The 13,186-nt window shown below is 45.6% G+C and overlaps 1 protein-coding gene across 1 annotated transcript in view; it reads right to left on the bottom strand.

The window, feature by feature from the left end:
• The window catches only part of SLC9A1 (solute carrier family 9 member A1), a 71,798-nt gene extending 67,507 nt beyond the window's left edge, over positions 1 to 4,291 (bottom strand). Inside the window, exon 1 of the mRNA XM_083512610.1 lies at positions 3,105 to 4,291. Within this exon, the coding sequence (XP_083368736.1) occupies positions 3,105 to 3,450 (346 nt within the window). The 5' untranslated portion in view covers positions 3,451 to 4,291. The remainder of the gene's footprint in view (positions 1 to 3,104) is intronic.
• Between the last annotated feature and the right edge of the window lie 8,895 nt (positions 4,292 to 13,186).

Consider the following 13,186-nt stretch of genomic DNA (forward strand, 5'->3'; position numbering starts at 1 on the left):
GTAGACAGCTTCCCTATGCAGTCTCCATTTGCAGGTCCTGATCCTGGAACTCAGATCCCTGGCCTTGTCCCTGAGCTGCATTTAAGGAAGCTTGCAGCCCTTCTCCTAAGTTGGTTTGATCCTTGCCACATCTCTGGGGCCTAAGAGTGTCTGGACCAAGTCCTCCTCTTCTCTTGTTGCAGGGTTTGCACTGTCTTGTCTGCTGGCGTAAAGCTTGGCTTCTTTACATAAAGGAAAGGGCACTTGTTATGATCAGCACTGCTTTGCAGGCTTTCCATATGCATCTAGCTGGTCAGGGCTCTTCTCATGTGCTAGGTCAGGGGAAGCAACACAATCATCACTACTCAACTTTTCACCTGCAGGTACTTTGTGAACTGCATACGTCTCAGCCAAAAGCACCTGTCTCCTTTTCAGTACTTACATTTTATCATCGAACAGCCTAACCTAAATCAAGGCATTCGGATGTATGAGATCCCAGGCTATGTTAAGACAGCCAGTCCTGCCACTGGTACCCAATTTCCCAAGAGGCAAACATGCAACTCCATGACCCTAGTTCTTCATGCAAATTTTTAACATTAACAAGGGGGCAGATAATAGCACAAAGGAACAGATCATGAAAGCAAGCACATCTCTCTCCATCCCTTTTCCTATCACTTCCTCAGTGAAACAGAGGTAATCTCTGCTACAGTCTGGGATGGAGCATAGAAATCATCCCAGCTTGGAGGAGAGCCGGTGTAACCTCTATTCAGAAGGTAGCTTTAGAGCCTGTGATACAGGCCTCTTTCACATGCAGAGATAAGTCATAGTTAATGGCTTATTGGGATCAAGCAGCATGATCACTCCCACTTCACTCCTCCCAAGGCGTGAGCATGAGCAACAAGCCATGAAGTGTTAGCTTCTCATTAGGTCTGAACCTGGGAACAAACCACAATAATTTGTCCTTGGCCTGCTGATCAGTTCAGCCAGGAGACACAAACCGTGATCCTGGTTTGCATATAATGAGACGAGGCTTTGAGGCTTGCTGCTTATGCCAGGGAACGAGCTAAGCAGGAGGGATCAGGCAGCGTACCTCTCGACCCTGAAAAGCTATTAACTGCAGCAAAGTGTTACATGTAAATTGGGCCACACATGCGGGAAGGGGAGGCTTGGGCCAGGGGGCAAAATGCAAAGATCCATACCTCTCTGTTTGGCTCTGTCACTGGCATGAGGCCCCCAGAAAGTTGCCCAGAAGAGAATGTAGCCCTCAGGCAGAAAAATACTCCCTACTGCTTCTATAAATGGGGACAGGGCTGCATAAAAAATCCTTTGCTGCATCCATTTAGGATACTACTTGCTAAGTTAGTCCCTGACTCTAGGAAGGTCAGCCTTGGCTTCAGAAGAAAAAAGAAGGAAGGCGTAATAGAAAGCTGTCTTTGTGTATGATCTCTTTCGCCTGGAGTTTCCAAGAGGACTGTCAAGCATCAAGCAGAGGGGGTGGACCAGATGGCCTACAAACCCACTTCCAATATTTGAGCAACTTCACCTTTGTCCACAGATTGTCTTCAGGGACTTGGATCTACCATGAACACAATCATTGTTACTGTCTTCAATGCAACATAGGAATACAAGAAAGCTTATGCAAAATAAGATCATTGGTCCATCTAGCCGAAAAACATCTACACTGACCAGCAGCAGCTCCACAGAGTTTCAGACAGGGAGTTCCTCCCAGCCCTACCTGGAGATGCCAGGGATCTCTTAGAGCATCCGCTTTGAATGCAGAAGGTTCCAACACTGAGCTACAGACCTTCCACAGTAAAGTTAACCATCCAAACCCTTTGGAAAGGCTTTTCCCTGAAAACCCAGGACCAAGGAACCTGTTCATTTTTAATCAGCATTTGAAATTTGCCAGGTACCAGGTACATTTTGCACTAGAGACTAAGTGAATATGCCCAGGCACCTGACATCTCCACCATCTGGAGGTGCATGCCTGGGAGATCACTGGATCTTGCCTGCTTTCACACATTAGCAACACATCCTGTAGAATTCTGTGATATTTTATCTGCACAGTCAGAACAAATTTCAGGAACCAAAAAGTCAAATTGAAAAATATGACATTCGAGCTGTCTGGCCCCAAAATGGCAACAAGACATTCCATTTTGGCGATTGTAACCCCGGTATAAGGAGCCATTTGGCACCCAGCTTAGGTATATATCTGAGTTTCTAACACTGCTTATATTGCATGTAACTACATTGGGCCAGATAATACATAGCACATACCACAAGGGAGTTTTATCCTGAAGGAGAACATGGGCACTTCCCTTCTTTAGTATGCAGATGTGACCCTGCAGAGTATCAGTCGCTTTGCTCCTACGCAAGCACCACATGAACATGTGTCATGTACATAAAGAGCATCACAAGAGAAGTACACCACTCCACAAACAACTAAGCATTCTGCCTGGCCTCTGGTTAAGTCACATAAGTGTCTCAGGATGGCCTAAACAGTATGAAGGGTGTAGCAGCTTCAGGGAAATGCAGCCCTGCAATGCTTCAGATCAGTGGTACCCATCAGGGCAAGCCTTGGGGGAAGAAGTCATAGGTCCCACTCAGAAGAATGAGAGGGAGAGTCCCCAAGCCCTACCACCTTCTGCAGTGAATGAAGCAAGACACATTACCACCTAGGAAGAGAAGTCCCCACCCACCCACCCAGCAAGATCTTAAATTGAAAATCTAAAATCACCTGGCCAGGGGCGGATCTACTATGAAAGTAATGAAGCTTAAGCTTCAGGGCCCCCGATTCCCACAGGGATCCCAGAAACGGCTTTAGTCCACATTGCTTTAAAAGCATGACTCGAATTGATTAATTCGTTGTTATATATATTTCAACAATCCCAAAGTTTGAGAGTCAGCAGAACAGAGGTTGTAAACAACCGCACTGAAGAAAGTAAACAGTGGTTGCCCAGACCCCGTCGCTGGTTGTGAAGGGGACCTCATAACAGTTGAAGCTTCAAGGCCTCCAAAATGTAGGTCCACCACTGCACCTGGCAGTACTGGTTCTGCAAAAAATACAAAATGCAGACCCATCATCATACACAAACACACACCAACCAACCAGACACATTACATACCCAGTTTCATGAGGCAGGCGAGCAGGATCCATAGCGCAATCTCGAAGGGGATCCTTACATGCTTGTAGTCGATGCCCAGGACAGGAAACGCCTTCTGGTGCGTGTGTTTTCCGGGGGCCGAAGTGTTCTTGGGGTGCTTGGACTCAGGGTGGCTGTCTAGGGACACCGGCGGAGCAGTGGTGATGCTCTCGACCGCCGCTTTCAGCTCCGGGGAGTAAACTTGCTGAGTGACCCCGGGGTTCACGCTGCCGGTGCTGCCCGGCAGCAGCACCAGGAGAGCCGCTGCGCAGAACAGGAAGGGCAAAGCCCGGCAAGAGCAAGGAGCCCCCAGGAACCTCGCCCCCATTGGGCCTCCTGATCTCTCCCACTCCAAACGAAAAAGATAAAATGAAACGCACCCAGGAGGAGCTGCTGGCCTTAGCAGGCGGCCGCCGTGCCTTCTTTGAAGGAAGGGGGGAAATGTCAGAGGACACAGCTTCCAGGGAGATGCTTCATTGGCGTAGGAAGAGAAGGAAGCGGGAGCCCGAGAAATAAAACGCGGCCACCGAAGGATCCCGCGTCCAGATGGAAAACCTAAACGGAGACTGGTGTGGTAAAGCTCTCATAATAAGGTCAGGGGGCGCTTTCCTTCAGCTGCGTTCTTCTCCTGTTAGGGATGGACGAGGGTGGGGTGGGAGAGAGAAAGAGCCTGCGGCTTTTCTGGGCGGGGGGAAAGAGTCCCAAAAATCTTGCTCCTGCGCCTGGGGTGCCCTCTAGAAAAGAGAGGCAAGGTCTGAGAGCGAGGAAGGAGAAGGCAGCGGCCGACAGCAAGAGCCCCCCGCCCGAGGGGAAAACGGGACCAGGTGCCCAGGCGAGAGGCAGCAGAAGGAAGAGGGCGGCGGCAGCTGCAAGCACGGACCCGGACAAGGAGGCAGCCGGGAGCGCGAGAGGGAGCGCAGCCGCAGCCGCAGGGCGAGGAGGAACCTCTGGCGCGGGGAAGCCGGCGGGCGGGCAGGCAGGCCGGGCGGCTGCGGCGGGGCAGAGGATCCGCCGGTGGGAGCTGGGAAGGAGGAGGAAGCGGTGCGTGTTCCGGCTCCTCGTGTACTGCAGCGCGGCAGCTCCGCCCGGCCCGGCTCCTCCTTCCCCGGCGCGCGCTCAGCTCGCGCTCTGCTGCTCTCCCGCCGTCTCTTCCAGCTCAGCCAGCGCCGAGACAAGGACACGGGGAAGGAGGAGGAAGAGGAGGCGGGGCCTCGGCAGCCTCCTCCGGGCGGGAGCAGCACTACACGGCGGGGAGCCCACCTCCTGGGGCGGAAGGAGAGGCGGGAGAGAGCAGGGCGCCTCAGCCCGGGAGAGGCTTCGCGCGGCCTCGGGCGAGCTCCTCCTCCTCCTCTCCTGCCTCCCTTCCCGCCTTCCCTAGAAGAGGAAGAGCTGGCCGGTCGATAGGAAGCTCCTTGCGGGCAGAGACTCGACTCCCGGTCTCCTCATGCGCAAGGGAGTAGTACGAATAACAATGCGTGGTGGCGTTACGCTCCCGGCGTCTCTCCAGGAAAAGAGCCGACAAAAAGTGGCTGAGGGCATTTTTCTGAAGAGTGGCTACAGTTGCATCAAGAGCATAGTAAATAAAACCCGTTCGATGGCAAAAATGGTTCAGGGATAAGGATATACAGAATATCCCAAGGAGGAGACCTTGCTACGATATCGTTAAAATAGCACAGGTGCACACTGCATTTTAAAAATAGCAGCAGCAGCAAACAGACATATGAAAAAACCGCAAGGCAGCCAGAATAAAACCAATCATAAAAAGCCAGATAGTATAAGCTGGTTTTTCAAAGCCAGCCTAAAATGGCAGGGGAGAGGTTTGATAGATATCTACAAGGAAAGAGAGGAAAGAGTTCCACATTTGTAATGCGACACCAAGAGGGTCCTGTGCCTGGTACTTATTGGTTCTGATCTTAACTCATGGAAAGTCAGAAGAAAGGTTTTCTGATGCTGATGATAGGTTTGTGAGGGCAAGCCTCAGATTACCTGGCTTTAGGCTATTTAGAGCTTTAAGATCCCATCTGCACTATGCTTTTAAAGCCACATACGACATTAAACAATAAACAGAGTGGTTTAGCAGTTAACTGTTCAAAGTGGTAGGATATTGCTTTAAATGTATAATACAATGGGACCTTAGGTTGAGCCACGAAACAAATTGGCAATCAATGAAATTGATGTAGGATTGGTTCAATATGTGCTTGACCATCTTGTTCCTCCCAGCATCTTGGCAGCTACATTTCATTTGTACAGTGGTACCTTGGTTTAAGAACAGCTTAGTTTATGAACAACTTGGATTAAGAACGCTGCAAACCCGGAAGTACAGTAGGTGTTTTGGTTTGTGAACTTTGCCTTGAAATAAGAACATGTTTCGCTTCCTGTTGAGTGTATTCAATTTGTAAACAGAGTCCCCGCTCCTATGGGAAAGCACACCTTGGTTTAAGAATGCTTTGGTTTAAGAACAGACTTCCAGAATGTATTAAGTTTGCAAACCAAGGTACCACTGTACTACTCCCAGGGCCATTGTTAAGGAATGGCCCAGGAACTCCAAGATCTGGTTCTGTTGTCCTGGGTTTAAAATCTTCTGTCCTTACCCCATTTTTTAATATCTTAAAAATAAAAGCTTTGCTTTATTTTGTCTACATTCACAAAATCTCTAGATCACCTTTCCTCCTAAATAATCTCAGGCCTATGTCATGCACAAGACCATGCCCTGGGCACCCACCCTGTACAAATGCATATTAATGGAAATAACGTACAAAAATGCATTGTATTAGGGGAAATGGATTTGCAACAAATTGCATATTAGATAGAACTGCTTATACACATGTGTGTATTTGGAGAAATTCACACTAAAATGCCAATTAATTTTCATGAGGACTTTAAAAAAAAGTGGTAAAACCAATGTGGAGAACTGAACTTAAGATTAGAAAAAATTAAAACAGAGAGAAACCAAAATTGATTTCCGCATTCCTGTTTGAGAATTAGCTGTCCTCCCTCATAGAATTCTGGGTGCTGTGATTTGTTAAGGGTTTCTGTGCACTGTGTTTCTGTGAGGGGTAAACTACAATGCCCAGAATTCTTTAAGGGAAAGAAGATGTCCAACATGTGCTTTAGCGGTGTAGCATGAACACAGCCTGTAATTTCCAAAACTCTTCATGCAGTTTAAGAGCTTTCTTTGAATACTCAATCCTGGTAATGCAAGTCCACTAGAACTTAGTTCTGCCGTCTCAGACAGCAGCGGGCAAATTGTTGTCCCCTTCCTTTCAATTAATACAGTGGCTGAACCATCCTTGTGTCTTTGATTCCCCATCTAACAACCTCATAGGAATGCAGGAGGAGGAGATGTGAAATGTAACTATTTGGGAGGCAATTTGTACATTGTAAGTACATCACCAAACCTCTATGGGCGAGCACTATTATCTGTAGCTTCAACTTACACTAGTACAGAACAGTATATGAAACCACATTAAGTTACCGTATTTTTTGCTCTATAAGACTCGCTTTTTCCCTCCTAAAAAGTAAGGGGAAATGTGTGTGCATCTTATGGAGCGAATGCAGGCTGCGCAGCTATCCCAGAAGCCAGAACAGCAAGAGGGATTGCTGCTTTCACTGCACAGCGATCCCTCTTGTTGTTCTGGCTTCTGAGATTCAGAATTTTTTCCCCTCTTGTTTTCCTCCTCCAAAAACTAGGTGCGCCTTGTGGTCTGTTGTGTCTTATAGAGCGAAAAATACGGTAGTTTAGTTATGTGGATGCCAGTTTCCCTACCAGCACACTGACTTACTAAAGAAGATTGTGTATGTGGACTCACTTCAGCCCAAGTAGCATCTTGGATTCAAATATCCTGATTTAAGTGGACTTCGGTAGCCTAACAGCTATTTTGGTTCAATCTGAGGTCAGCAACTAGTAGCCCGGGGTCAGATTTGCCCATCTCAGATATGGAATTTGGCCCATCACTGAAGCTAGAGAGGAATGTGGATGAGCAGCATCTGCAAGCAATGAAACCTGGAAGCAGGCCATTTTGAGAGGCGGAAGAAGAATGAGGCCTTGCCCCCCACTTCTTTATCAAAGTTCCTCCATGGCAATGCTTTGCTGCTGATCAGCTAAACCAGCCTGACTGGTAGTGATGAATGCACACTTCTGTCTCATGCTTGAGAGGACATGCAGCAAGTCATGGCACCATGGTTTTTTCCATGCAGAAGGAAGGTCCCAAGTTCAAGCCCCACGATTTCCAGTTAAATATATCTAATAACAAGTGGTGAGAAAGACCTCTGCTTAAGATCCTGGAGAGCTGCTGCCAGTCAAAGTAAACAGCACTGAGCTAGATGGACAAACAGCCTAACCAATAGGCATAAGGCAGCATTCACTCCATGTAAAGTCAGCTCTGGTAAGGTCACAAGGATGGGCATTCATCCATGCTTAGTATTCCCACTCCATACTCTGTTCCAAGGAAATTGAACAGGGCCTAAGAAGATTCTCAGCTTGCACACCCCATGTCTTCTTAGTTAATGGGGCCCACTGAGGGCCTCCAAAACCCTAGACCCAGCCAGGAGAGACTGGCATATCAGGGTAAATTTTGTTGTGAAGCTGGGCTCATATAGCACTGAATAATTTGTTGCTTATGCCTGCCTTTACTCTAAGCGTGTGTAGGATTACATCCACCTTGAATCATTCACTGAGACCAACGAATTGTACAATAGCATGCAACCTTTGGAGTTTTCAACAGCTTTGTCCCTCTTTAAACGGACATTAATAATAATAACGCTTTATAGCACTGGGCAAAGTACTTTGCAATAATTCTCTGCTTCAGGCTCTCGATAAATCTGCAGTGCATTCATTTGCACACATACAGATGTATGCACACACACACATCTCAGCGTGTGGTTGGTTGTCTGCGGTCAGTCAGAACTTCCCCCAGGGTGTTAGGCTAAATCTCTATTAAATGCTGGCATTGTCATGGAACTTACCACAAGAAATTACTGCTTTGATCCACTTTGCATGAAAAGGGAATTCTGTGTGGCATTTAGGGCATAGTATTTCCGGGTGAACAAAGATTTTTAAACTGGGAATCCAATACAGTGGTGCTGTCAGGAGGAAGGACTTCAAGGGGGTTGGGCTGTAGCTCAGCGGCAGAGAACATCCTATGCATGCAGAAGGTCCCAGGTTCAGTCCCTGGCATCTCCAGACAGGGCTGGGAAATGAATTCCTCTCCAAAAAACCTGGAGAGCTGCTTCCAGTTAGTGGCAACAGTGCTGAGCTAGATGGACTACGGATTTGACTTTCTATGCAGGCAGATTATGATGTTCGCAAGTCCAGGGCCACACTCAGCAGAATGAGCAGGAGGGGCCCCCAACATGGCAAGGCACTTGGAAGTAAGGGAAGTACTACACATTACTATATAAAGGGGGGGTGTCATAAAACCATTAAATCCATAATCAAAAAATCTAAGTGCACTATCCAATCTAGCTTGATGCTTGAGGCTGATTGTGCATATGCCTTAGAGCACTGGCATCGACCAGGTATGTAATGGACATTTCTAACCTCATGTCTAGCTTTTTATTTTATTTTTATACAAACTACTTAAATTAATATCGGATTTGTGGGGGAGGTGATGGATTTTCACTGAGAACATAACAAATGAAGTTTTTTAACGTTATTCTCCATTGCTGTAGTCCAGATAAAAATTGCTAACCCCCTCCCCAGCCAGCAGGAGTGCCCCACCCCCTGCCCCACCCCATCCCACTGGGGCCTGTGAGATGGGGTTACTGAGACCACAGGTGTGTGTGTGTTAAACCGCCCCATACACTGCTAGAGTGGTTCCCCCACCCCCAGAAGAGGAACTGTATCACCAAAGGAGGACACAACTTTGCATTAATATCTGAATACTCTAATTTATAAGGACAGATGCAAAATTATAAATTATTTCAATAGAAATGCATCTCATTGTAATGGAGAAGAGAGGTCATCTGTGTGCCTGCTGAGTTTTGTTGTCCAGGAGCTGATGATAGGCAACCCCAAGGCACTTGCTCGCCCTCCTTATCATAGAACTGCAGAGTTTGAAGATACCACCAGGGTAATCTAGTCCAATCCCCTATATTACTGGAGTCTTTTGCCCAATGTGGGGCTCAGACCCATTGACCCTGAGATTAAGAGTCTCGTGCTCTACTGAATGAGTTATCCCAGAGCCCTGCATATATATATATATATATATATATATATATATATATATATATATATATATATATACCAGATGAACTAGACAGCTCTTTATAGGAGGTCTCCTGTAAAGAAGGTCACAGGGACACCCTGCACACTATAGTTCTCTCCCCTCACCTCTGTTTTTAATTTTTAAAAAGGCACTGCAGTGGTTTGCAGTGTTGAATTTGATGTCACATCTCGTTTGGCCCTAAAACAGATCTTATTTATTTCATTTAACAAAATTTACACACTGCTTGATTGTAAGAAAACCTCCAGGTGGGTTACAAAAATATAAAATAAAACATTTACATTCTTGATTTTTTAAAAAAGCCAATTAAAAGCAGGTGTTTTAAAACATTCAAAAAATGAATAAAATCATAGCTAACACACACACACACACACACACACACACACTTCTGTATGTCTGGATAGGCTTGCCTAAACAAATATGTCTTATGCAGGCACTGTAAATAATGTGGTGAAGGTGCATAACTGAATGTCAATAGGCAGTGAGTTCCGAAGTCTAGCTGCTGCCACACTAAAAGATTGATTTGCTACAATTGCAAGGCAAGTATTACTGTATGTGGCATTTGTAACAGTGCCAGTTCCGCAGATTAAAACAGTTGAGGGTGCATATACAAATAGTAACACCTTGAACTTGACCCAGTAGCAATTGAGCAACGTGTGCAAATCTCTGAGCGGAGGTGTTACAACCTTAAGGGGTCTCACTCCTGTCAGCAATCGTGCTGCAGCATTCTGCACTAACTGAGGCCTGCAAATCAAGTGCAATGGAAGGCAAACACAAAGTGCATTGTGATGTCGCGGCGGCTAGCCAAGAGATGCCCGTGTTACTTGCAGAATGGGTTTTTGTTTTTGACAATATTGTGAACAATCTCATTCCTGGTTTGCAAGGTAAGAACTAACAGAGCTAGGAGAGTGTGAAGGAACCATTTGAAAATGCTGCCACCCTCTGGAGAAAAAATAATTTCCCAACACAGAAACTGCCGTTCAATCTAGAAGTGTCACAGAATTGGATGTACAAGAAGAAAAGGGGTTTTCACCGGTAATGTTAAGATTGCAATCCTAGAAGCATTTCCATGTACATAGATGGCACTGAATTTGATTGGGCTACCTTCTGAAAAAGCATCCATACAGTAAGATTACAAGCCTCTTGAACCCACTTGCACAGAAGTAAAAAGGGTAAAGGTAAAGGACCCCTGACAGTTAAGTCCAGTCACAAACGACTCTGCAGAGTTTTTCTGGGTCATGTGGCCAGCATGACTAAGCTGCTTCTGGCAAAACCACAACAGGACACAGAAACGCCATTTACCTTCCCACCAGACTAAGGGAGCTCACCCCGTCACAGGGATTCGAACTGCCAACCTTCCGATCAGCAAGCCCTAGGCTCAGTGGTTTAGACTACAGCGCCACCCGCATCCCTCTTTGCACAGAAGTATATTCCACTAAATCTAGTGGGGCTGGAATTTAAATAAATTCATTCAGACACAGGCTAAAAGAGTGTTTTGTGGGAGTGGAGTCTCACTCGAATATGTATGCTAATGGAAGATAAAACACTATTATTAAACCAAACATATCCTAGTTTTATGGACTTGAGTCCACCTCATTCTAGACCTGACTAGTGTCCATATGGTCAGACTATGGGTAGATCCACATCATACATTTAAAGCACATGGCTTTCCCCCCAAAGAATTCTGGGAGCTGTAATTTAAGGGTGCTGGCAACTGGAGCTCTATAAGGATGAAATTACAGTTCCCAGGCTTCTTTGTAGAAGTCACATATTTTAAATGCTTGTTGAATGTGCTTTGAATCAGGGCTGTAGCTAGCAGGTGGTTAGGTGGGCCCCCGCCAGGGGCGCAGGTGAGGGGGGGGGCGCAAAATTGGCTAATACTATGTCCATAAATAAAAATATTGATTATTGCCTCATAAGAAAAGGTTTTAAATAGAGAGTGAATTGAATGGGGGTTGGAGGAGAGGCAGAAAGAAGAGCTAATTTGTCAGTGGCTAGGGTGTGCAATCTGGACAGTTCGGCCACTGGCGCAATATAACCTAGCTACAGCTCTGCTTTGAATGTATGGTGTGGACCTGCCCTATATTTCTGATGTACAAAACATCAGAGGGGTAATTGTGATGGCCTGTTGCAGCTTAAATAGGGATTCTTGAGAAAACTTAAATGCTAACAAATATATGGCACAAGCAATCATGGACTAGAGAGTCCACTTACTGTATTTAGATGGATGTGATGCAGTGAATTGCCCACACAAAATTATGCTGCAATACATTTCTTAATCTTTCAGATGCTTTGATTCTATTTCTGACTCATTTGGTGTGCTGCAGTCTTACATCAATCCTATGCATGTTTACTCAGAAGTAAGCTCTATTGAAGTCAAGGGGCTTTGCTGCGAGGACAATAAGATAAGTCAAACCTTTGCTTAGTGCAAACATGATACTTTGAAAAGCACTGGGGAGGAGCCAAGTGGCTGCACACTTCTTTCTGGGAGACCATAGTTTTATAAGGTCCTGGTAAGCCATAGTTTGGTTTACCATGTCATGAGAATGAGGCCTAAATCTACAGCAGAAAGCAGTAAGGGTTCAAAGGCTAAAAATGTCTTATGAGGCTCAAAGTAAACATCTCGAGCTCTTTTGTTTGCTTTCTTCTAGTTCTTGAGCTGGAGGGAGAGGCAAATCTTTCATCTTCTCTGCTAGATCAATTTAAAAGCCAGATACTGTCAGTGTCAACCTTGGGTATTTTCACACCTGATGTTTTTCTTCTTTTGAACTGTTTTATAACTTGCTTTTCAGCTTCAAAACAAGCTCCTCAATGTGAGAAACAAAAAAGTTAAGAACTACTTACACAAAAAGAAATCATGATAGCAGCAAAATATAAAAGACAGAAACAAATTTAGAGAAGCAAATCTATACATGCACTGGTCGTTGTAAAGTACCACAAGACTGTTTAGTGTTTGCTATAAGATGCATGCAGACAGAGCAGTCCTATGCAAGTGTATTCAGAAGTAAATACCATCAGGTTCAATGGGCCGTACTTCAAAATACAAAGGATTACAGCTGTGCAGTCCAATTCTATGCAAAAACAATGACGTGTCCTGTCAGCACCATAAAAGTTAGTATTTGATTTATTTTTTGATACATTTCTATACCACACTTTGCTCAAAGGCCACAAGGTTTTTTTCTCTGCATGCAGCATACCAAACAACATGACATACATACGGAACATAATATTCATAAAATGGAAAAGATAAAAAGAGCTGAATTGGTACAAGTACCATCAAATTGTTCATAATTGTTTTAAGTCACTGATATCATCATTTGAAAACTGGCTGGAAGAGGCGCTTTTCCACCTGTTTCTCAGGAGGAAAGCAATGGCGTGGTTAAACACATCTCTGGGAGAGAAAGCTTTCCGCAGATGTGGAGCCACCACTGAAAAGACCCTTTCATGGGTCCCAGTAGTTTGCATCTCATCCTGCACAGTGACCACCAGTCAGGCCTCATTCACTGACCTTAGGGTACATGCAAGTTGATAGGTGTGAAAGCATGGTCTTAGATCTGGGATGGGAAACCTTTGGCCCTTCCATCATCCCTGACAATCGCCCATGCTTGCTGAGGCTGATGGGAATTGTTCAGCAACATCTGGAGGTCCAAAGGTTCCCACCCCATCTTAGATATTGGGGGCCCAATAGAGTCATGACTATGACTTTCATGAACCATTTCAACAGCTGCATGGCAAGCTGTTATGAGATGAGAGGCAGATATGAGAAAAAGCAAAATAAGGGATGCTATTACAAACTCAGGCTGGAAAGCCTAGCAATGCAAGATGTAAGTGCTACTTTGC

Source organism: Podarcis liolepis, assembly GCF_965112155.1.
Source record: "Podarcis liolepis genome assembly, chromosome: 7".
Lineage (NCBI taxonomy): Eukaryota > Metazoa > Chordata > Lepidosauria > Squamata > Lacertidae > Podarcis > Podarcis liolepis.